The sequence below is a fragment of the Megalopta genalis genome, chromosome 4, assembly GCF_051020955.1.
Source record: "Megalopta genalis isolate 19385.01 chromosome 4, iyMegGena1_principal, whole genome shotgun sequence".
In the NCBI taxonomy this organism is placed as follows: Eukaryota; Metazoa; Arthropoda; class Insecta; order Hymenoptera; family Halictidae; genus Megalopta; species Megalopta genalis.
The window spans coordinates 22,700,197-22,726,629 of NC_135016.1; the positions used below are offsets into that span (position 1 = coordinate 22,700,197).

Below are 26,433 nucleotides of genomic sequence, written 5' to 3' on the forward strand. Positions count from 1 at the left end.
TCGCGGGGCCCAAATCCGACCGTTGGAGCACCGAAACATAAACAGAGCGATACATTTTTTAAATAAATAATTTCAAATAAATTTAACCTTGACATAACCTGAACGTCAAAAAGCGAAAGGAATGTAAAAAAAACTACGAGCTATTGTTCGAATTGTCCAAAATCACCTCAAATGTGTTTGGAATGTTTCAACGCGCACCATACGACATAGTATAACGTAATGTGTTATACTAAATATAAATGAGTAAAAAGTATAATATAATATGTATATAGTATAATATTTTTAGTATTTTCAAGTTGTATATCCTATATTTATATTTCAGTGCTTATTCCATTTTATTCCTTTTAAAATCCAACTCTAAAAGTCCTATAATGTAATGTGTTATACTAAATATAAATGAGTAAAAAGTATAATATAATATATGTATATAGTATAATATATTTATTTTTAAGTTGTATATCCTATATTTATATTTCAGTGCTTATTCCATTTTATTCCTTTTAAAATCCAACTCTAAAAGTCCTATAATGTAATGTGTTATACTAAATATAAATGAGTAAAAAGTATAGTATAACATGTATATAGTATAATATATTTATTTTTAAGTTGTATATCCTATATTTATATTTCAGTGCTTATTCCATTTTATTCCTTTTAAAATCCAACTGTGAAAGTCCTATAAATTGAATAAGAAGAGCCGTCAGCCATATTTGGGTGACGGGGCCCTCACGGGAGCATACCCGTCACCCAGATCTGGGTGACGCGGCGACAAACGATGTTAAAGGGTACCCGATATCGGGACTAGCGAGAACAGATTGGCTCGGGACGAATGTACAGTCGATCTCGGCGGGTCGCCGGCGATCGATCGGCGATTTCGGAATTAGAAAGGTGGCCATTTCGACGGTAACGCACGATCGTACGGGCACGCCGGGTTTTTCAATAACTGTATTCGCGGGATACGAGTGCCGGCGCCGGCATCTCGAGCCTGGCATTCCTTGGAATGTAACGCGGTCGTTAAACTTTCCTCGGGAAGAAGGGAGCCGCGCGTCGCCTGCCTCCGACTCTCGACTTCCGGTTTTACACTTATATTTCTTTCATTCGCCGCGCGGATACACCGGCTGCGTGTTATCGATCGTTTCGTCTGGATTCGCGGATACCGGGACACAATGCGGCGGCCGCGGGATGCGATCGCGGGATTAAATATGGATCGCGGATCGGCGGCGCGGCACCGGTAAACCGAGCAACGAACGCGCAATTGTCGGGAATGCGTGCACGGCGTCGAAAAGGCACGCTTTTCAGCGCTGTATATCGGACGTGGAAAAGTTTTAGAAAGTCTAGAAAGCCGGGAGGTCTCTGGATTATTTTTCGATACTTCCTTTTTTTAACCGATATCGTTTCACAGCCGAGTTCGGCGAAATTTTATTCCGCCGACGGATCAGAGACGGAGACTGACTGAATGGAATTTGATTCGCCGATGCTCGATAAATATACGATCGAATAACGAATTTAATCGAACACGGTTTTATTCGCGAAGGAATTCGCGCGGCGAATAAACGATTCGGATAAAAATGATGGAACGCGCGGTGTTTTCTCATCGTTTATCGGTTTGTTTCTCTCTTATTTTGCTTCTCGAATGTTGCGTCGGACAATTCGTTACTTTATTTACTGGTATATCGATCGTCGACGCATGACTAAATAATCTTTGTATTTTGTGATTAGGAGTTGAAATTGATCCTGAGTGTAATCGCATAAAAGCGAACGCATTATCAATTCGCATTATCATTCGAATAACTGTTGACGTTATTTTTACGCAATTTTATAAGAATATATTTATACGAATAGAAAATTATTTGAACAAATATATATAACAATTTATGACGAATAATCGTCGTTCGAATGAAATATCCGACTAGAAAGAATTCGTTCGGATGCCAATCTCAGATAAATATTTATTCGAAACCATTCGAATAACGCTCAACTCTGGTTCCCCCAAGAACTGTCTCGATTTTTAAAAAAATGGCTGCCTACGACTGCTAGGGGTTGACCGTGAAAGAACATCGAATCGAGTCCTAAATTTTCGATTTTTATTCGAGACAGCCGGTTGGCCGAAGAAGTTAGTAACGATATTAATATTCAAAACGAGGCTGCCCTATTCTGCCTACCTTGTCAAAGATATTTATAAGCTAATCGAGACGCGATTTGTTGCCATCCGCGTCGCTCACAAGAGTCCGAGACCCTCTGTCTTTTATTACCACCACTGTTCCACCCGTGGACGACGCGATATCAATCAATCACCACCGGCGAGGTATTTTTCAAAACCCCGATCTCTCTTCTTGATTAGAAATTTCAGACGGTTAATAGCATTTTTAACGAGCATTTGCAAACATTTATATGTGTCATAGACGTTTTATCCTTGGAAATTATTAATAACAGACTGTCCCGGGACACTGCTATTCATCGATTTCATTGTTTTTCACCGAGATGAAAGTAGCTAATCACGCGCTAACGAACTCCGCACTGTCATCAGATTTATGCGTTTATTATTAGACTCGCGGATCTTCGTGGCAAATATAAATCTTCGGGGACGTCTGCGAGAAAAATGGAGATAAAATGAAAATAAATTCTTAATCGTTTATTTCAATGATCACGATCGGTTGAACGTAGCGTGACAATATTATCAAATAGTTCTTATTCTTCAAAATTTTCTAAAGTTTTAAATGCACGAAAAATAAATAAAAATGTAACATAATATAATGAAACGCATTAAATCCGCAGTCTGTTTATTACACGTTCGTAAAATCAATATTTCAACCAGCATCTCACTTAACATAAAAATAAGTTACAGTTTCAAGTAAACGCATTCCTCGGTTGAAATGCTTTGAAACCTAAGTTCGATCACTGTTCGAGACACTAAAAATCCAAATGTGGTAAAAAAAAGAGAAACGATCGACAAAGCGGTGTCACTAGTCGGTCACATTTCGACAAAAGAAATGACACATTCTCGCCCTGGATTGATCGGACACCTGCGCGACGGTGACTCGAGGCGCGAAGTCCGCCGTTTTCCGGCGCGTTCCATGCAAACGTTTCGCGGAAACGAAAAAGCGCGCGGAGCAATGCGACGGCGTCGCGGCAAGAAAGAAAACGCGTGTCGGATGGTAAAACGTCGAAGCAGCGATATATACCTTCATGGTAGCAATTCCAACGATGTGGACGAGGTAGTCGCCGCGAGAGGAACTAATCGGTCCTGGTCCGCGAGGGCGACGGAAACCGCCGCATGATCGCCGCGTCGCCGCCGATTAGGCGAACGCGATCCCACGGATAAGCCGAGCGACGAAAAACACAACGGCGAAAAGGATGATCGTGGAGAAGGAGACAGCCAGCGGTCAGGGCAGAGCGGCGTCTAGTCGATCGATAAGCGCGTATTTTCTTCCCTCGCTGTCCGCCATAATTAATGACGACGCGCCGCGCCGCGCCGACGTCGGCTTAGGACGGCCCGTCGCCGCCGGATGCTGACGCTCCCGTGCCGTTGCCCAACCGACGCATGTTCGTGGAAAGAAATTCCTCCCCGATTAATTATACTCCAATCGGGTGCTTCTCGCGGGTCAACGGAGCGACTTGTCGCCGACGATCTCGTCACACCTCGATTCGAGCCATTAAGGAAACGTGTTTTTGCATTTGGGTTCTGTCGGCTTGCTAGCCGAGGTAAAGGTACAGGATTATGTCTCCCTAACCGACGCTCAGATTGCGCACGAAACTGGACAATTTGCGTCGATTAATCAAATTTACTCTCTGAAGAACCAATACAATGGAAAGTATAGTCGATAATTTTCTGCTGAAGATCGTCGAATGTTATTGTAATATAATGACAATAATAATAAAATAATAATAACAATTATAATATTGTAATTATTATGTAAGTATTGCTTAATTATAATAACCGCATGTGACAACGTTCGACTGCGATATTATTCGGGGAAACGATGAATTCCACGCACAATACAGTAATGTTTCTCTAACTGACGCTCAGATTGCACACAAAACTGGACAATTTGCGTCGATTAATCAAATTTACTCTCTGAAGAACCAATACAATGGAAAGTATAGTCGATAATTTTCTGCTGAAGATCGTCGAATGTTATTGTAATATAATGACAATAATAATAAAATAATAATAACAATTATAATATTGTAATTATTATATAAGTATTGCTTAATTATAATAACCGCATGTGACAACGTTCGACTGCGATATTATTCGAGGAAACGATGAATTCCACGCACAATACAGTAATGTCTCCCTAACTGACGCTCAGATTGCGCACAAAACTGGACAATTTGGGAGGAGATACGATTATTCGAGCCTCGCAGCACGTTTCTATAGTTTATAGTATAGTTATATAGTGATTATAGTCGTGATAGTTATAGTCGTGATTATAAAAATAAACCGCAAGGATCGAATGATCGTCTCTCCTCTTCCCAAATTGTCCACTTTTGACATTACTGGACCTGTTATGAAACGCATCGTCGATTTTGATTACGTTTATGAATAGTTATCGTTCAATATTTTTATACTATTATTCGATAGATCAACGTTGGCTAAAGCGTAATTATCCGATCGCGTAATTATTCCTAGTCGCCCGCCTGTCTGATATTATCTACGTTTATTTTTCATTTAAACTTACTTTTGGCTTTAAATTGCTACTTTTTTATGATTACGTAACATACGCGATGTTGATAGACCGTCGTATATAATTTTAAAAAACAGGTCGCACGTAGTGATCAAAAGTTTGTCCACCTCTGCGATAGATTAATGCTTCTCTAGATAACATAATAAACTTTGACATACTAATTTCTTTCCTTTTAGGGCCGAACAACGATACGAAAATATTGTGTTCTCAATGTTTTTAATAAATAATGCAGTCTTATTTCTTAATTTACGTTGCTTTTACGAGCTTCTAATTGTCAGGTTTTACAGCATTTTTACAATTTCTTTCCTAAACTGCATCGAACAGCATCTTTTTTCGCTCGAGTACACGTGCGACTTTTTTACTCGGAACGAAAATGGTTGATACGAGTGAAATAGTGAAAGTTTTCGTACCGTTTCAAATGCTCGTTCCAAAATAGTGACGTTAAATGTGAAACCCGGATGCCAGCAGATCAATAAATCGGGACAATGAAATGATTGGAGTGTGTGTGTGTGCTTGGAAACAACCGTGTTCGAATTTTGTTTACGATTGATTGTTGCGTAACAGTGTTTGAAGAATGTTTACATCCATTTTCGCATGCTCCATCTATTTCAAATCGTTTTATTTGTGCAACTGTTTCAAGGAGGAGTCACAAACGAGCGGTGTTCCAGAAGAGGTACGTTTACCTTGAAACCACATTTTTTAAGGACTTTTCTGATAACTTTTCTGGGAAGTTGTCTTCGACAAAACAATTTTGTGTTCGTTAAAATGTTTCTCTTGATTTCTTCGATGCGTCACCGGTTCGGACACTTTGACAAGTATTTTAATTCAACCTTGACAAGTATAATTTAACAAGGAACTGAGAAGTCTGTCGTCGTTTCTGTTAAGGTCTTAACCATTTGTTTTCGCTAACGCAATCTGCATGACGTGTCTTTCGTTGCTTCAGGCTTTACCTTATTGTTTCAGACCTTCAAATTGGAATAAAGGAAAACTAAAAAAATTTCAATCTTTTAAAATTGGAATAAAAAAATAAAAAAAATACCAGTCTTTTAACAATTGGAATCAAATTCTAATCTCTTGCCATCGATATTCAAGCATTCGAGTAAATTTAGGCACACGATAAGCATCGATTTTCTCTCCCTTCTAACAAATGATTGCAATCGAAACATTTCGAATCGCAGTAATTGCGAAGAAAATGACACGTCAAGGGGTTCACAGCGTAATTGATGCTCCGCGAGGAAATGGAAATTCGGCTAGAACCGCCCGCGTCTCCGATAAATAATTGAAGCCGTGCGCGAATACGTTCCCCCTCGGAATCCGGCTGCTTTTGTCGAAGTATACCGATGCATCGTACAGGAAATAGCTTAGTTGTTTTTCTTCGAATTTCTAAGAATAAGCATTCTCCCTGGTTGATATATTATCGTGCTGGTGTTTACACGGCACCGCTGCAGAAATTATCGGAACCAGTTCCAGCAATGGCAACACCAAGTAATTTGTAGAATAACTCGTAGCCAGATACGAGGCCAGATAGAGTTGCTCTTCCTTTCGTTTATTTCGATCGATCCCGACGGAAGCGAGCGATACCTGTGCCGCAGATACAGCATAAGCGATAAGTTTATGCGATCGCGATAAAAGCCGATAAAAGCGTCGCGTGTGCACAGTAAATTTTCCCTAATTTTCCTTCGGCTTGTGAACAAAAATGGAGAATTTGGGAACAGGTGATAGGATTATTCGAGGCTCGCGATTCATTTTTATAGTTGCCGATTGTCGTTGTGAGTGGCGAAATTTAGAAAATTAAAGCTTAATCTACCGGCACAAAATATCGTAAATTCTCCCTAATTTTCCTTTAGCTTGTAAATAAAAAAATTGAGAATTTGGGAACAGAAGATAGGATTATTCGAGGCTCGCGATTCATTTTTATAGTTGCCGATTGTCGTTGTGAGTGGCGAAATTTAGAAAATTAAAGCTTAATCTACCGGCACAAAATATCGTAAATTCTCCCTAATTTTCCTTTAGCTTGTAAATAAAAATTGAGAATTTGGGAACAGAAGATAGGATTATTCGAGGCTCGCGATTCATTTTTATAGTTGCCGATCGTCGTTGTGAGTGGCGAAATTTAGGAAATGAACGCTTAATCTAGCGGCCACTGGGTACAGTAAATTCTCCCTAATTTTCCTTCAGCTAGTAAACAAAAATGGGCAATTCGGGAAAAGGCGGCAATTATAAAACCGAGCCGCGATGCTCCCAAATTATTCATTTTCGTCGACAAGCTGAAGGAAAATCAGGGAGAATTTTGTGCCACGGACACCCGGTATAATTTCGCCATCGATGAGCAAGATTAATCGGAGTTTCGCTTCTGGATAGCCTCATGAAAGATGCATGAGGCCTGCTGGCCGAGAGACCAACACTTCCAAGAAGCTCGATAGCCACGAAAAAATGAATAAAAATATTCGATTTGACGTTCCGGCCCGGTGGAGGGGACCTCCGTCCTCGATCAATTATAGTTCGATCGAGAACTGCTCGCGGATCATTGGAGCAGACTCGTGATCGAGCCGACGCGACGCGACGGCATCGAATAGAAGAGACAATCTCGTCAGCCCCGTTTCTTGGCTCGAATAATAGATCCCGCTAACTCTAGCGCGGGGTATTTGACGATTCTAACGGCACACGGCCGACTAATGATTATCCGAAAATCTGTTTAACGGTACCGGGTGACGTAAACCGCCTCGTCGAGCGTCTTCCCGCCGGATCGAACCACTCCGAAACAGCTGTCCCCGAAATCAGCGAATTCGACCTCCTATCGCGAGGATTAATCGTGCAATCGCGTTCAGTTTGCTCGCGAAGTTCGGCTCCGTTCCGCGCTATTTCCGATCCGCCTTATCTACCTTATCTCTGGTCTGGATTCGAAGATTGGCACCGGGGAAGTTTCCACAGTCGCGAGAAATTCAAAACAGCCGCGGGACGTTGACCCTGGAACGGGGGCTGTCCGAACGCGTTTCAAATCGCCACCCTTCGATCGCTTAGTTGGCAAAAATGAAGAGGAAATGAAAAAAATATATACATATATTCTGCTACTTATACTTAATCAAATTATACTTAATCAGATTTTTGCAATTTTAGGAATAAGTATACAGTTCCGATATCGCTGTGTTCGTCTGCGAAGGGTTAAATTAACCCTTTGCACTCGAGTGGTGACTCTGAGGCACCGCTGAAATTGTTACGTCACGTTCCAAGATAATTTTTATATTATCAAAGTCTAGATATAAAGAACTGTTAAAAGTCTAACTGTTGTACGAGTCACAAGACTAAATTTCATACGTATAAAATGCACTTTGTCGTGTAAAATGGAAACACCATAAGTCAAAACAATTAATTTAGATTTACAGTTGAAATGGCTTCGAGTGCAAAGGGTTGTGTTTCCTTCAAGTTCGCATTTTAAAGAGAACTATGGGTGACCAACGACTTCGAGTTAACGTTCCACCAATATCTGAGATTTCGATAATTTAATCGCACCACCCGTCATTCAAATGACGTTATTTGAAATATCAAATTCAAATAACATGTTATTTTATGATTATTTGAAACAGTTACGAAGTTGAACGTAACTTTTGTCGCCGGTTTACGTCATTTTGCTCGAAACAAATTGTTGCGACGATTTCACCACAATTTGAAACGAAGAAATAAGGAAATAATTTGGAGCCGCTTTACATCGAACGAATCCACGTTGTTTTTATTTTGTAATAACGGTACGGAAAATTACGGTCGGAAATGAATTACAGTAATTGTCTCCCTAATTCGCGCTCAGATTTCGCACAAAAATGGACAATTCGGGCGAAGGAGATACGATTATTCGAGACCTTGTGTCTCGTTTTTACGGTTACCGATTGCCAACGACTATAAAAAAGAGGGTAACTATGAAAACGAGCCGCAAGTCTCGAATAATCGTACCTCCTATTTTTAGTATAGTAAATTCTCCCTAATTGACGCTCAGCTAGGAAACGAAAATAGACGATTTAAGAAGAGTAGGCGCGATTAATCGAGCCTTGCGGCTCATTTTTCTGCTTGTTGACGATCGATAACTATAAAAGCGAGTCGCCAGCCTTGAATACTCGCATCTCCTATTCCTAAATTATCCACTTTTGTGCACGACCTAAGCGCGAAGAAATTACCATATTTCGAATAGTCATTTTTCATTTCCATTTCGACTAAAACTCGCGCCCGCATTTGTTCCTCTGTTCGACGCGAGATTTCAAAGATACGGCTGAACCAAAGACAGCAGAGGAGTTCGTAATTGCACTAAGTGGACGCAAGGAGCGAGACAGAAGAACAGAGCGAGTGGTCGTCTGTCATCGGGAGCTCTCGGAAGAGAAAGAGAGAGTCCTTCCCCTGGAGTACAATAATTTGCCCGCGGAGGCCGATAGCGCTTGTCGCCGGTGTCTGTTTCCCAGGATCGACGAATATCGGGATGATCGGTTGAATCGGTTCTCGAGCTTCACCCGGTGAAGTCGCGAGGCAAGGGCTGGCGAACGGTTCGTGCGAAGGACGGCAGGGTCGGAAGGTAAAATCGCTCCTGGTACCGGAGGGTTGAAATATTCATGCGTTCGTTCAGAAGGGGTTGATTCTCGATGTCTGCGTCGCGGGGACACTCGAGGGCGCGTGGCCGAGAGGAATCTAGAAACCGGTGGACGGGAGTGCGGGGTTGTCAGAAGTGGGAAACATTGAAAAAGAAAACCTCGGTCAAAGGAGTAGGCGGAGGACGGGGGGCCCCGAAGGGTGGAGGACGCCGCGAAAGAGCCGGGAATTGAAACAAAGGCCGTAACGGTCGTTACCAAAACGAGAAAAAAAATCAACGGTGTCTGTCAAATTTTCCGTGAAACGATCCCGTTGCCGCTAACCATTGTAAACGACGAAAATTGTTATGAATCATTGCGGAGAACCGGAACACGGTAATGTCTCCCTAACTGACGCATAGATTGTGCACCAAAATGCACAATTTGGAAAGAGGAGATGCGATTGTTCGATCCTTGCGGTTCATTTTCATAGTTACGAATTCTCAACAGCTATAAAAATGAGCTGCAAGGCTCGAATAATCGTGTCTCTTCTTCCAAAATTATCCATTTTTCTGCACAATCTACTGTACAGTAATGTCTCCCTTACTGACGCTCAGATTGTCCACGAAAATGGACAATTTGGGAAGAGAAGATCCGATTGTTCGAGGCTTGTTGCTCGTTTTTTATGGTTATCGATTGTCAACGACTATAAAAACGAGTCGCAAGGTTGGAATAATCGTATTTCCATTTCCCTAATTGTCCATTTTAGTGGACAATCTGAGCGTCAGTAAGGGAGACATTACTGTAGTCGGCGGTAAGAAAACAAAGCGTAACTTGTCGGTATCGATTATCGAAATAAAAATAAAATAACTGAAATAAAATTATAATCGTCGACGATGGTTATTCAGTCATCGATATTTTAGTCATCGATGATTGCTATCTTTAACAAACAAAAACACAATTTTCGGCATCTACGATGGACATTGATCATTATTTCCGTCATTTATAACGCTTATAGGAAAAAAAGCTATTTCCCTCGTTTATAACAATTATTAGTAACCGCGACACATAAAAATAGATCTAATCGCGTCTAATCACCGCGTTTTTGTCAAACTTCCTTCAGAATTGAACTGAAATTTGCCTTTGTGGTGCGAGTAAAAATTGATTTTCCATCGACGATCTTCGCCCGTGAAATTTTCGTCGTAATCGTTATTTTTGTCCTCCGGATGAGAATAAAAAGGAGACCGACTTCGGCCGAGGAGCAGGAAAAACCGAGGAAAAGGGAATAGCGGGAGATAAAGACGGATGGGGCCGGGTGTAAATGAAGCCGAGTGGGCTCGCGCGACGGAGGAAGGGAGCCGCCGACGGGGGAGGGAGGAAAAGAGACTCGCGGTGAAAACCTCTGTCCAGGAGGAGAAACGGGAAACCGAATACATATACATATACATAGACGCGGTTCGAGGAAAAAAGATAAAGGGAGAACGGGGGCGCGCGCGCGCGCGCGAGCGAGGGAAACGTCCGTGCATATTTCATGGAAAATCGTCCCCGCGTTCGCGTTCGGTCGGAAGCTCGCGTGCAGCACGTGCTCTCCTCGCCGATGGCTCCCGTCGGCGTCGTACCGTGGAAAGCACTTGTATACGCCTTCAGCGAACTCCATGCCTCGAGAGTCTACTGCAAGCAGGAGGGCCCCGTTGCCACATCGGAGAGAGGATGCGAACTTTACGAGACTCTCCGCGAGCCGTTTCTTCCAACGCGTGGGGGAGGAGGGGCACCCTCGAGTCGCCCGGTACCTGACCCGTGCCACTACGGCGACGGGGCGCGCTACCCCAGCGGTCGGAAAAATTTCGTCCTCAAAGCGCAAACTTTGTCCGCGGATTTCTCGGACCGCCCGCCGCGCGTTTGTCTTCCACGGCTGCGAATTTCGCGGAGCTTTAACTCGTCCGACAGAGAAACTCGGAACAAAGTTCGCGTGTACTCCGGGGCCGCGTTTTCTGGGACCGAAGCGATCGCCGACGATTTCAGCCGCGGACTCGACGCGTTTTCTTTTGGCGCAGAAATGTGCCGGCTCAGAAACGAGATTGCAAAGATTTTGGACGATTTTCAGAATATAGTAAATTCTTCCCGATTTTTCTTCCTTGTAAATTCTTGTGATAAAAAAGGGACAATTTTTCGCGACTCATTTTTATAATTGCCTCGAATAGACAATAATCTCGAGTTATCGTATCAAGGCTCGAATAATCGTATCTCTTCTTCCCAAATTGTCCATTTTTGTGCACGATCTCAGCGCGAATTAGGGAGAAAATATTATAATCGTATCTTCTTTTCCTAAATTGTCCATTTTTGTTTGCAAGCTGAAGCAAAATTGGGGAGAATTTACTGTACTTTTATAAATTATTAAAACTAGAAAGACATTTCCATCTACTTTATATTTCTTGCAATTTACTTGGACCATTTTCATCTCGTATAAAAATCCGCAGCTCACTGACGAGGGCTTTCTAAATACATGAGGTACAGTTCGCATGCACGCGTTCGTCTTTATATGGAAATACGAGTGGATCAATGTTCTGAATTAGCGCCGGCTGGTTTTCTTTTAAAAATGTCCATCTAATTCCAGATAATGAATTGTTACATTCTATTATTTGGATCGAAAAAAAATTACTAGTTAAAATGCGAAACAGTAAAGACAAATAAAGAATTTACAAACATTTACATTCCTATCGACTCGTTGAAATGATTAATAGGAAAAATGAGTTGCTTGTATCTCGTGCTAGATGTAGACAATTTTTATTTTACAGAAAAATTCGGAGTCCAGGAACAACCGCTCGTCTAGCCGGAGGCTTTTCCGACGTTTAAAAGCCAAACAACATTTCCAAACAGCGTTTCAACCATACGCTATCGCGTAAAAGTGGACGCTAAACGTGGTAATTACGCTGCAGTTCATTTTGAAAACTCTTTCTGCTACTTATATAGTTCGAACTCCTTTCGCAGCTATATAATTATTGTATTTTAATTTCAAGCGTTTGTCGGCGGTGGAAACGAGGCAGAGAGAAATTGAAGGTTGCCTTTTTACGCGGAGAGCGATAGAGAGAGAGAGAGAGAGAGAGAGAGAGAGAGAGAGAGAGAGAGAGAGAGAGTGCGAGAGACAGTGAGAGAGAGACAGAGCGCGAGAGACAGTGAGAGAGAGAGTGACAGAGCGCGAGAGACAGTGAGAAAGAGTGACAGAGCGCGAGAGACAGTGAGAGAGAGTGACAGAGCGCGAGAGCATTAGAGCGCGCGCGAGAGAGAAAGAGAGAGTGTGTGACAGAGCGCGAGAGACAGAGGGAGAGAGAGAGAGAGAGAGAGAGAGAGAGAGAGAGCTTCGCCAGCCCCCGGCGAGATCTCGGAAGACGAATATTTTAATAATCGATTTAATCAGCCGGAGAGAGCCGTGGGCCATTTTCCAGAGGGGTTGCCGGCAGCGGTGTCGGGACGAAAATGGCGTGTCGATCCGTCCGCAGTGATTGCCCCGGCGATCCGCGCGATCTCGATCCGCGAGCGTCGCCGCGTCGTTTCGCCGGCGCTTCCTGAATTCTCGCGAAATAATGATCGGAGATAGCGTAATCGCGAGCGGCTGGTTTTACGGTCGGGAAACAAGGGCTTCCTTTTTCGTAAGAATAAATAGCCTAACGGCTAACGGTTCAGGTTTGTCGCCGAGGGAGCTGCTTCTAATGCTTTCGGGTTTAGTATGCGCGGCCACCGCTCATGAATATTAACTGTTCGAGCGATGAGATTTAGTGCCGCTAATTGGTAGCATCGAAAGTATTCCGAGGAGCCCGCGAGGCAATAAAACGGATTACGAGCGGCCGTTCCGAGGAAAATGGAGCCCAGGCCGGACAAAAGAAACCTTTTCCCGATCGGCGAACGACCGCCGCGACGGAGAGGCTCTCTCTCTCTCTCTCTCTCTCTCTCTCTCTCTCTCTTTTGCTCCCGGGGAAACCGATTGCCAGGCTTTTTCGGTGGAACTGCAACGTTCTTCGGGACGCGAATTGTTCTCCGAGCGTGCCGCGCCGCTCGCCGAACAAGACGAACCGAATTCGAGACGTCTATTGAACACGCCGATTGATCTGGCTTTGAACTGGTTTTACCGGATCACCGAATATTCGATCGACCAGTTAACGCTCGGCCACTTGATATTCGAGTGTGTCAGACAATACGGTTACTTTTACTATGACGCTGGCTCGTCCGGCAACCGTTAGCATATTTTGCAATTTATATGAATTTTTTGCCCGCTTCGACACCGAGATCCTTTTTCTTAGACCGTGCAGCTGCGACCGTTTCCGTCCTTATCGCTGTCGAACGTAAGTTTACTACGTCAATTCGAGCTGCTGAGCGTAAAACGACGCGTTCGCTATTCGAGCATTTCGCGCGGACTGCGAATGTCTGCTTATTTCTCGTTATTTCACGCGTTTGTGGTCGAAATGATTGGACAAGCGTGTTGGAACGATTTTAAAACATTGTCGTCTTCTCTTCGGTTTTATTATTATTATTAATATTTAATATTATTAACAAAGGAAATACATTTGTATTTAATTACATATTTCATATATTAATATATTTATAATATTCATTCATAATATTAATATATTTCGTGTTTTAATTTTATTTCATATTTCAGTCTATGCATCACGATTTCATTTCGCATACGTTTCAACCATCATCCGTTGGTAGCAATAAAATTTACCCATTTTAAATAGAACTGAAAAGAATTTCATTCAAAGTTTACATCGAACATAAACGCGCGAAAACCCGCGACTCGAACAGCGCCAACTTTCAAAAACAATTTTCTGAGATCCCGCGCGCCTCGGCGATCGAGGCCGATCGGTGTGGATTCGGCATATCGGCGGTATCTCGCGGATAACGACCACGTAATCGTTATCCCGGGGAATTCCTCGGCTTTTTAACCGTTCGAGTCCCAAGCGGCGCGATCGCGCTCTTGAGGTTTTATGTCGAGAAAACCCAGCACATTTCGGACATTGCGGACAACTGACGGTGCGTTACCGATTGTCGAAGCGCGCTCAGATTTACCGAAGCAAGTACTGTCTCCCTTACTGACGCTCAGATTGCATACAAAAATGGACAATTTGCGAATCTTCTTTTACAATTTGCATCTCTTTTTTTATAATCGTTGACAATCGACGACTATAAAAATGTGCCGCAAGCCTCTTTTAAAATTGTCCAAACTGAGTGGACAAACTGAGCGTCGATTAGAGAGACATTACTGTACAGTAATGTCTCCCTTACTGACGCTCAGATCGTGCAGAAAAATTGGGACAATTGCAGACAATTTGGGAAGAAGAGGTACGATTATTCGGGCCTTGCAGCTCATTTTTATAGCTGTTGAGAATTCGTAACTATAAAAATGAATCGCAAGGATCGAATAATCGTATCTCCTCTTCCCAAATTGTCCACTTTTGTGGGCAATCTGAGCGTCAATTAGAGAGACATTACTGTACATCGCACAGCTCCTTTTAATGTAAATAGTACATTTCACAATAGGTAGAATAATACTATAACAATGCAATAATACGTTAGGAAATAAAAATGTTTAATTCATTATTATCGCGCCGCTTGGTATTTCTCGACATAAAATAAGACAAGCACTGTCGCGCTGCTCGGGTCTTTTCGCACTCGTTTAGAGAGAGCGCGGATTCTTCGACGGTGTTTCTTCAATGCCCCCTGGGACTCAAACGGTTAACGCTATGCCGTCCGCAGATCTTAGATGTGATTCTTTCGTTTGACGCCGGCATAATAGCTTGGAAGTTTTAGATTTTTAAAAAAATTTCGAAGGTGGCGGTAATATAAATTCCTAAAATTAAGATATGTCATCCAAGAATTTTCGTACTTAATTCTTAGTTAAATAAGCACAATGCTGTAGTAAGTTTGCTGCCTTTTAACATCCAAGAAATATAGTTCAAATGTTATTTCAGTTTTTTAAAATGCCACCAAAGTGGTGCCACCGGCATACAACAGATAGTTTTTGCATGGCACCGGACGGCGTAGTGTTAATTGTATCGCGAACGATACCGTCGCGCGGCCGCGAACGGAATCGAACGGCGAACGGAGCGAGAACCGGCGAGTCCCACTCGGATTCGCGATGATATCGGCCGGCCGAAGCGGGTAATTTCGACGTACGTATCGCGCGATCGAGGGGAATCCAGTTTTACAGGTTTAAGATCGTTCGGTGGAACCGTTCTCCCCCGTCACGACCGCTCTCGGGATAGTCGCAGGGGCTAAAGATAGGACTCGCGTTCCAAATCGCGAGCCGGCGGACAACCGATTTGTCGGCGGCTATTCGCGATTCGCGATCTTCTTCGCGGAACGCGCCGATTTTCCGTCGGCGCGTTCGCACGCAGCTCGCAGCGTAACCGACAGTGAATTACGCGCGGACTATGGAAATCGATAAAGCCGATACCGCGTGACGCAATCGCAGATTTTCTGATATCCGCGGCGCATTTTTAAGAGCCAGTTCCACCGGTTTTTTCCGTCGCGTTTGTGCACGGAATCGTTGATAAAGCGCGGCTGAATCGAAACGTTTCTCGATTGAACGTTGCTCGATTGAGTACAACTTAGTTACATCTTAGCCTAGGTTCGCCTAAGTTTCACTTAGAAAAGATACATTTATGAGTTAGTCATTACACTTGTTAAAAATTGCAATAACACTTGTTAAAAATCAGAATAAACTTCTTATTGTTGCTTTTACGATATAAAACAGCTGTTTCTCGTGCTCCGTAAATCTAGCGTTAAGTTAACGTTATCCGAGAAGTTGAATATCGGTCTTAGGCGAACCTAGGCTAAGATGTAACTAAGCCCGATATTCAACTTCTTGGATAACGTTAACTTAACGCTAGGTTTACGGAACACGAGAAACAACTGTTTTATATTGTAAAAGTAACAACTCGTAAATGTATCTTTACGATATGAATACAGTAAATTCTCCCTGATCGACGCTCGGATTGTGCACAAAAGTGGACAGTTTTGGAAGAGGAGACACGATTAGTCGAACCTCGCGGCTCGTTTTTATAGTTGTCGACAATCGGTGACTATATATATATACGATTTTGAGAATACAATAAATTCTCCTTGATTTTTCTTTCTTTAGCTTGTAATAAAAAAGGGACGATTTTTCGCGGCTCACTTTTATAATTGCCAATTGCCAACAGCTATAAAAACGGGACGCGAGGCTCGAGCAATCGTGTCTCCTCTTTCCAAATTGTCCATTTTTGTGCTCAGCCTGAGCGTCAATTATCGAGAATTTACTGTGATCGCGAATTAAAAAATTAGTGATTTTCACGGGTTCCGTAAATCTAGCGTTAACAGTTTAATTCGAGCTGAAGACTGACGATCGAACGCGCGCAATATCGCGAACCATGTTCCACCCTGTACTGCGCCCGACATTCAACCTCTCGCCGCAGTTATGCAACTTAACTTTAAGATTTAAGCAACGCGCGCACATTCGTATACATGCACGGACGGCTCAGAAGCCAAGCAATGTAAGTCCATTAACCTTAAAATTGTGATAAATAAGGATTTTGCCACACGGCTGCGAAAATGCATGTTCAAGCATGTTCATTGCGAGATGACATAGAAATGAACTCAGCCAGAAGCGAGACGAAAGAAAAACTGCCGATGTTTCCTTTAGGAAAGAAACAATTCCCCCTCCGAACAGTACTGTTCCATCGTTCCGTTTATTTAAGAAGAAATCGACTGCTTTTTTGATTCGTCGAATTTATATTAAATTATACGCGTTCGCCCGTGTGCTCGGATCCCATGTCCAATAAATTCGTTTCACTCGGTTCGCTGTGCGATCGGTAAAAGCGCGAACACTTTCGGGAAGTAACGAGAACATTTAATACGGGATTTGAACGTTGTAAAATATATTTCGACCGGCGAAGATTATTAACACGTTCCGTGCCACGTGTACCATCGATGGTACACGCTTGCATGTTTACTTAGTGAACTGAACAAATTGTTTACAAGAAATTTAGAACCGAAGAATCAATTTCCACCGCAAGAATGGGCGTTGATAAGTTTTTGTTACGTTGTTATGTGTACGAGAATTAATAATTGCACGTAATACATCAAGTTTTAGTAAAATATCAAAGTGTGAAGATTCGAGTAAAAAAAGCTCGGCACGGAACGTGTTAAGGTCGCTGAAAGTTTCACTCCGGCCGCGGACATTTCACCCGCGCTAATCCGATAGCCGCTTCGCGGCCGGTGTTCGGCGACGTTCAATTTTCCCGAAGAAAGATTTACAGAAGTACAAGTCGCGTTGTCGAGATCGTTATCGGTCCATAAGGAACGCAATTAAACTCGCTGTTTAGCTGTTCGCGAGTTAATTAAGAGATTAGCCGTTGGGGCAACGTTATCGGTATCGCGCGGCAAAGTAGCCGGCAAGTCTGAGCCCGTCGCGCGCTCTATTATTAGCGGCATCGTCGGAGATATCATTGTCTCCGGTGTCTCGGTGCACCGTTACCATACTTCTTTATTTCTTTTTTTCATCCCTGATACATTGTAGTTCGCTCTCCATAATTATCTAGAAACTCGATCTCCTAATTGACCCGCGCGCACCGGTGTATTAGCTTTCAAAACGCTGCTTTCTTCCTCCGAGCATCCTAATCCGCTAATTATTTGGAGGAGCGTATCATCCTCGGCGTCCAATTAACGACCCACACCCGCGATTACCGGGCGCCGATCTTTCGCCGGCGAGCACCGTAATTTCAATTTCGCAAACGACCGTTCTCACGTTTATTTTCGTCGTTGCAACAATCGTTTTCCGCGGAACAACGCCGGACGGAGGCGCGCCTTTATCGGTTATCGTCGATCGGCTGTCGCGAATTGACGTATCGACGCGGACGATTACCGGCCGTCGGCGGTAATCCGGAGAAAATAATATCGCGCGAGTCTGTCGGTGAAATATGAAGGAAAAAAGAACGGAGAAAAAGAAATATTCCTGCGCGTCGCCGACAGCGGCGACGTCATTTGCACGAGTTCCCTGAGACGTTGCTTTCGCCCGCGTTACTTTGTCGCTCGACTCTTTTATGGGAACGAAAAAACGTGCTTGCCGGATACGGGGACCATCGAATGCCAGGCGAGACTGTCCGCTGCTCGCCGACAGTTCATTTGTCTTTTTTCAAGGTGTCCGTACGAGGAAGTTAATTTAACACTTTCTGCAAGCCATTAATATTTCCGTGTCGTATACGTACTTTATGCGCGCGCGCGAAAAAAAAAATGCATAAAATCCACTCCTCGCGCGTTCGGCGCGACGCCGAAGAGCGGCGAAGATATTTGCCGAGATAATTTGTTGGAAATAAAGGATCTTAGACCAGGACTGAGTTCGGGGAAACGATGATTTGTCGCGATCCGATAAACGACGCGACGATCGACAGCTAAGAATTTCTTTCCATGAAATTATTTAGATAAAATCGTTTGGATTGAAATTATTATTTAAAAGAAAATTATCGAGCTTGCAATCGTATCTATTGCTTTGCGGATTCTCTGAATCTCATTGATCATGAATGAGATTATTTGTAGCCTTTCAAGCAATTTTTTAAGAAACTCTTGACCGTTGATCGTCGCGATAAGATAAATTGTCATTTTCCAGAATTTAGTTTCGTCATTTTAGATTAGAGAATTTTCTTCAATATTTTCATCTCAGAGAAAATTGTCGTTTTAGAATTTATATAAAGTCTTCATTTCGAAGAAATATCTCGGGAAGAGTTTCTCTGGGACACGGTTCGGTCCTTGGGATGACTATCAACCCCTTTACTTGGTACGCTCGAGTTAATTCGAGCGGCGTTGTATTTTATGCTGCTAGAATTTTTCACAATCGAATATAATCGAGAATTGAAGATAACAATGTGAAAGCAAAGAAAAGAAATATTAGAACATATAATATAAAGATATATAAATATTATTAAAAAAAAAAAAAATATTAGAATATATATTATAAAGAAATATTTATCATTTACATGGGATTATAAGCTCTAACACTTATTTATTCAAGAATAAAATATAGCCTTTTTCCGTGGAACAAAAGCGCGGTATATCAAAATTCCTCAAAAAAAGTTTCAAAAAATTGATTCTTTTTGGCCGGTTTTTTTTTTAAACTGTGCGTTAAGGGATTGAAGCGTAACGAGAGATAATCATTTTATAAAATGCTTATTTCGCGAATTAAGAAGACAACTGCGGCGCAGTCGTTTAGCGGCCTCGGTTGCTTTCCGATCAGGGAAATTCCGTGCTCCTCGAACAAGAGCCACTGTCGGACAATGTACATACAGGCCCGACCAACTGGGAAGAGAGAGCGCAGAGAGGTCTTTGGAACCAGTTCTGCCAGACATCTCGCGGCACGCCGGCGGAATTTTATTCGTCTGTTGACCAATTGAGACGATATGCCCACCACCTTTTTCTCACTCCTCTATATTAATTTAACAGAACAATAAAACCCGTCGCACCGCTCGCCGATGGCAATTCACGGTGCAGGCTATTTGCCAAGGAAAGATGAATGGACCGGACGGTCGAAAGCGGTCGAGGCCGGGAGATTACACCTGGCTATAGGATACCGTTTGTTGACGATTTGTCCGAAAATTCGCGATCGAGAGAGGACGCCCTCGAAATCGGGACACGTTACGAATATCGGGCGTAGCGCTAAATAAATATTGAAAAGTAAATGCTGTTGCGTTTAGCTTGAATTCGTTGTAGGCAGAGCCGGGCAACGTTTTATTCGGACGAATTATATAATATAATTATAACAATATATTAACCGTTTGCACTGGAAGCTGTTTTAACTGTAAATATAAAATCATTTTTCTAACTTATAATATTTCTATTTTACGCGACAAAATGCATTTTATGCGCGTGAAATTGACTTTTGGGACTCGCGCAACTGTTGCACTCTCAACGATCTTGTAAACTTTGTTAATGTCAAAATTATCTTGATATATATTAGAATTATATATTTATTATATTATATTATTATTATTATTATTATTCATTATATTTATATATATTAGAATTTATATATATACTTTAATCCTTTGCACTCGAGTGGTGACTCCGAGGCACCACTGAAATTTATATTTATATATATATAATAAATATAATAGTATACAAAAAATATAGTATAATAATATATTAAAATAATTATAATAATATAATTATATGATAAAACAAACGAATACTATTTTATTCGAATGAAAATCTATTTAGATGATAATTATTCCCAACAAGGATTTTATTCCAATAAGAAATATTTCAGATCGCACAAATCGCGCTATTCTATTTTCGTCCCGAGAGATTTCGAGGTTCTGTCGGACGGTATTCGAGAACGGCGATTTTCTTGTCGCAGTTCCTTCGCACGCAAGCAACCGCTCGATACGCGTAATTGTATTTCAGCAAAAAACTCGGCGATTATGCGACACGTTTCCCAATGTATGCATATTTCAGTGTCCGCCGAGAGGCTGGCGGGGTCCCCCGCTCGTTGCAGAACAGGTATCGCGGCTCGCTTCCTTTCTACCGACGGCAACCTGTTCCTTTTTTTCGAGTCTAAATCAAAGGCGAAAGCAAGAATTTGGAACACGCAGAGAAAGCAAATGGTCTATCGCATTGGCGCGATGTTATTTGCGACAGTAATCCCGGTAAGACACGCGGCCGGGTAGATTGTTGCTTTCCACGAGCCTGCCGATACTCGAACCGAGCGTGCTCGACCGAGGAAGAATCCGAGTGCAACGAACCTGTAATCGCGATTTCAATTCTATCTTTGGTGAAACGCGCGACTTTTCGACACGTCGACACGCAAGTGTCGGCGATCGTACGTGTGCCGCATTCTGCGGCGACGTTTCCAATCGCTGGATTTTTCTTCCGATTATCGGGAACTTTAACAGAATTATCGAAAATAGTAAATTACACGTATAAGTAGAATAATACGAATAATATTTAGTCAGAGTTCCGGCAACTTTCGTTACATGTTCAAAGAAATAAATTTATCGAATAATGCCATCTTTAAAATCTCGATATGTATTCGTAACTTAAAATATTTGCGAAATTCGCAAAAATTTACTATCAATAGCAAATTACACGTATAAGTAGAATAATATGAATAATATTTAGTCAGAGTTCTAGCAACTTTTATTGCATGTTCAAAGAAATAAATTTATCGAATAATGCCCTGCATCTTTAAAATCTCAATATGTGCTCGTAACTTAAAACATTTGCAAAATTCGCTAAAATTTACTATCAATAGTAAATTACACGTATAAGTAGAATAATATGAATAAAATATTTAGTCAGAATTCTAGCAACTTTGTCCAAAGAAATAAATTTATCGAACAATGCCCTGCATCTTTAAAATCTCAATATGTAATCGTAACTTAAAACATTTGCGAAATTCGCAAAAATTTACTATCAATAATAAATCACACGTATAAGTAGAATAATATGAATAAAATATTTAGTCAGAATTCTAGCAACTTTGTCCAAAGAAATAAATTTATCGAACAATGCCCTGCATCTTTAAAATCTCAATATGTACTCGTAGCTTAAAACATTTGCGAAATTCGCAAAAATTTACTATCATTTCCAAACAAGATTTCACTCTGCAACCGTGTATTCGGATAAAAGTATCTAATAATCTTGGAACGGTATCTTGTTGCAAGATGCCGAAGCAGATTGCTTAACGCAGAAATAAAATTCGTTTTCCCTTCCGTTCGAACGAATACAATGCCGGTCGAATTCCTAGCAAAAATAACTAAATATTGCGCCGGTCGTTGCACAATTCTACGGCGAACCGATGCGAACAAAACGAATCCCGTTTAGCCACGTGCCGCATAAAAATATCGAAACGCCAACAAACCGTGGCAATAAGTAGACCAGAAAACAAGACACTCTAGAGCGAGAAGATAATTCAGAATTCTTCGGAACGGCCGCGATAAACGCAAGGCACCGCCGCCGGGTGCCCCCGTAAAAATGGCCGGCGTTGCTCGTGCACCCCACCGGCGAAAACAAAGGCGACGAAAAACCTAGCGCCGGCAATTTTTCAAAAGCGGTAAGCCGGAATAACGGCTCGGAGCGCCGCGTGTACAGGAGCGCGCGTGTGTGCAGCGTGCTATATTATCGGGCAGGTCGCAGGCGTAACGCCGCGTGAATGAACGGCGAGCGAAAAACGGAGGGAAAATTAATGGCGAGGAGAGCGCAACACCCGCATATCGCCTACATGCGCGCAAGGCCGCAACGATAAAAGATACACGTAGACGCGTACAGATATACAGGGTGTTTCCTTAAATTCTCCAAGCGGTATTTATTTTTTTGCTGTCAATTTCTCCTATCGCCTACGAGTTGAAATATCGAATTTAAATTGTTATTCTTCCGATAAAAAATCGAGGTCGCCGTCACTTTTTTTAAATGGCGTTGCATACGCATATAATATATAATAATATAATATAATATAATATAATATAATATAATATAATATAGTATAGTATAGTATAATAATATACTATAGTATAATATAATATAATATAATATAATATAGTATAGTATAATATAGTATAGTATAGTATAATATAATATAGTGTAGTATAATATAATATAATTTAATATAGTATAATATAATATAATATAATATATACCTGCTGCAACCTGCCGTTTGAATTCATGCAGTTAACATGGACCGAAATGTCTGAATCGTTATTACAACTAAAATTGTGTTCTGGATGGATTCCAGTTTGAACGCTGATTATAACATAGTTCAATTTATTTGGCTCGCGCACATCGTTTGAGCTTACAAATGCTTTTCTGAATTATTGTTATAATTGTTATTCCGAGTTATCGCGAACTGTAGGGACCAGACAAAGTTTTTGTAATAAACTTGAGAATTCAGGGACCGACGTATCTTAAAATAAAGCAATTTTCATCTTCGATCTTCATTCTGTCGATCGAACCTGAATTTCTCAGTTTTGGGAAGAGACTGACGATACAATTGTCGACGATCGGTAACTATAAAAACAAGCCACCAGGCTCGAGTAATCGTATCTCCTCTTCCCAAATTCTCCATTTTTGTGCACAGTCTCAGCGTCAATTAGGAAGAATTTACTACTATATTTAAGATTTTTTTATTAAAAAGATAATAACCTTCTCGAATTCAATATTTTGTCGCGTAGCGGACAGTGAGCCGATAAACATTTGTCGAGAACATTCCTTCGTCGGTGTCGGGGGAAACACCCTGTGTATGTAGAGACGTACGCACGCGCGCGCGCACACACGCGCAGATAGGGCGGCGTTCTACATTCGCGGCGGCGGATCCCATCGTCGTCGGTCGCAAACACGGTTCGTTACGGCGCGTTTCCACGGCCGTCCATAAAACCAACCGAAACGACCCTGGGATAGGGCAGTTTTCGGCCCGAATCCTGTTATACGATGTCCTGCGGCCCTCCGGAGGGTGGAACACGGTGTCGATGAAGGGGGAATCGAACGCTTTCGCCGTGCCGGAACCCGATCCCTCTGTTTCCTCGCGATCCGTTTAATAGGCGAACGATATTCATGGATGGGGCAGATCGTGTTCTACCGTGCGTTTCGCGCACCTTTATTGCTCGGAACACTCGGACGGATAAAGGACTGCGGCGAGCATTCGACAAGTTGGCCGCCATTCAAAATTACAAAACTTCGTCCGGCCCCGAATGGCAGAGTTATGCGCCGGGAAAATAAAGCGGACCCGCTCCTTCTCGGTTACGCTACGTCGGACACACGTTCCTACGTGCGCGCTGTCAACAACCCTCTTGTAACACGGTGATCCGATGACACGGTTTCGCGATTTAACGCGGTGCGAAAATTGCGATCGTTCCCCGCTTCAACTTTTTCGATGCGATAACTTGAACTTTTCGACGTGTACGCTCGTCGTAACACAGAATTTGTCTCGTTCCTTCGTGACGAGCGTACTCGTTGAAAACAGCTGGCCGCTTAAGCAGGACGTGTGCTTGGATGTTCTTTGTTAAATTATATATGTTTGTAATTATAAAGTATATATATTTATATAAGACATATATATATATATATATATATATATATATATATATATAAATATAAATATATATAATTACAGACTAAATAAAATTTATTGTTATATTATATTATTATATTATATTATATTATATATATTATATTATTATATTATATTATTATATTATATTATATATATTATATTATTATATTATATTATATTATATTATATATATATATATATATATTATATTATTATATTATATTATATATATATTATACATATATGTATATTTTTATTTAATCTGTAATTATTTATAATAATATATATAATTATATAAATTACTATAAATACTATAAATTTTATTTAATCTGTAATCATTTATAATTATACATATATACATATATATGTATAATTATAAATAATTACAGATATTTTATAAAAGCGTTGTATTTAAAAAGAACGTTTGAAACAAATTTGCTGTAACCGTTAACGCGAAAGTCACCGTCGAGTCCCGAGATTCGCCCCCGAAACGTTTCAATCGGCAACGAACGTATTCGCTATCGAAAAATCGAATTGGAAAGGCGAAGAGAAGTTTGGGACTCGGAAGACGAGGGAGGTCAGAGTTTAATTCGCGTAACGGTGGACGCGGCGAGGGAGCCCCGGGCCGGCACCAAAATGGCCGTCGAAGGGAGGGCTTCCCCGGGGGACAGTTCTCGCGCCGCGAATCCGTCAATTATTTCAGGGTGACCCACTTCTCATTGTGGTGCTTAGATTCGACTGCTAGAATGGTAAGTGGGTCACGCGTAAAAGTAACTGTTACGGCAGCGATGTTTCATGCCGATGGCGGCCGGCTGGCAGCCCGATGGAACATACGCGCCGCCTCGAGCGAAAGAAACGCGTCTCTCCGCTTCGCGTGCACCGGCTAGAAGGAAGCGCGGGTCCCGGGAAAAGACAATAAAACCCGGTAGATCGGCTTCCGGCTGGTACTCCGGCGATCCCCGGACGCGTTACACCTCCTCCAGCTAATCACGGCGAATCACGAGACTCTAACGAGAAACGTTCCCACGTACGAGCGTCTGCGACGCGCAATGACGTAAGGGATTCGACGAATTTCTCGAACCGACGGCTAATCGAATTTAGACCGTCGGATCGATGGAAATGATCGACCAAGGACTACTACCGATCTCCTCGTCTCCGGTCCGAATGACGTTCGAATAGTGCTTGCAATTTTGCTCGAGTAAAAGCTCACGAGATCTTTATTAAAGAATTATTTAACCAGTCAGCTGTGGCGCTTATTTTTCAATGTTCGCGAGAATCGAGCGACGACGAGTATACTCGTCGAACACGATGTAAGTGTCGCTGTGAAAATATTGGATCAAACAGACGGTTTTATTTGATAAAATTAACAATTTTATTAGTAATATTTACTTATTCGCTCGACGTTAACATATACCTTATACATAATAAACGAAAAACCCAGGGATAATCGAATACTTGTAAAAGTTAAAAATTCAAATTGCTGCTGTAGAGAGAGTGGTATTTAGCAAAGCAAGGAACAATATATAATGGCACTTTGCACGTCGAACACCGATACCGCGATTCTTTTCTAATTTTATTTTTATAACAATGTAAACTTCGTGCAGGACTGGCCTAAAAATATTCTGAACATCTTGAAATTCGAGAATATGTTTTTGTTTTCCTTAAAATTACAATTTAAATAGCCAGTGGTCGCTGCTTCTTAAGCGCGACGAGTAAACTCGTCAAACACAGCTAACTGGTTGATTGGTTCGTGGAGTTCGAAGCAGCGTGTACGAATAAAGATAGATCGCACGTTCGATCTGATCGACAAATAACATTTTTTATTTTTTTTTATAAATGTTCGCAACCCAAGCAAACGGCTGAAGTAAATTTTTAAGGAAGAATCGATTTTTTTGATGCGTCGATACGCATCTACGGACAAAGAAATTGACACGTCGATGTATTTTATCGAACGTTATCGTACACCCGGTAAGTTTCGCCGCGCGGCGGGCATCAAGTCAAGTAGCGCTCTGACCTTGAAATTCGACGACTTGTTTAAAAGCCATTAATTGCTGCAACAGCTTTTACTTGCGCGACGCGGACCCACTTAACGCGTTCGTTGCATATCGACTGATAATGGAAAAATTTA

General features: G+C 41.8%; 1 protein-coding gene across 2 annotated transcripts in view; it reads right to left on the minus strand.

Moving 5' to 3' along the window:
- The window catches only part of Su(Tpl) (Suppressor of Triplolethal), a 266,427-nt gene that overhangs the window by 140,750 nt on the left and 99,244 nt on the right, over positions 1-26,433 (minus strand). Inside the window, exon 1 of one of the 2 annotated variants that reach the window (XM_033467879.2) lies at positions 3,183-3,203. The exons of the other annotated variant lie outside the window; for it this stretch is intronic. Coding sequence (XP_033323770.2) covers positions 3,183-3,188 — 6 coding nt within the window. The 5' untranslated portion in view covers positions 3,189-3,203. Of the gene's footprint in view, positions 1-3,182; positions 3,204-26,433 lie in introns of those variants that run through there. 2 annotated transcript variants of the gene reach the window in all.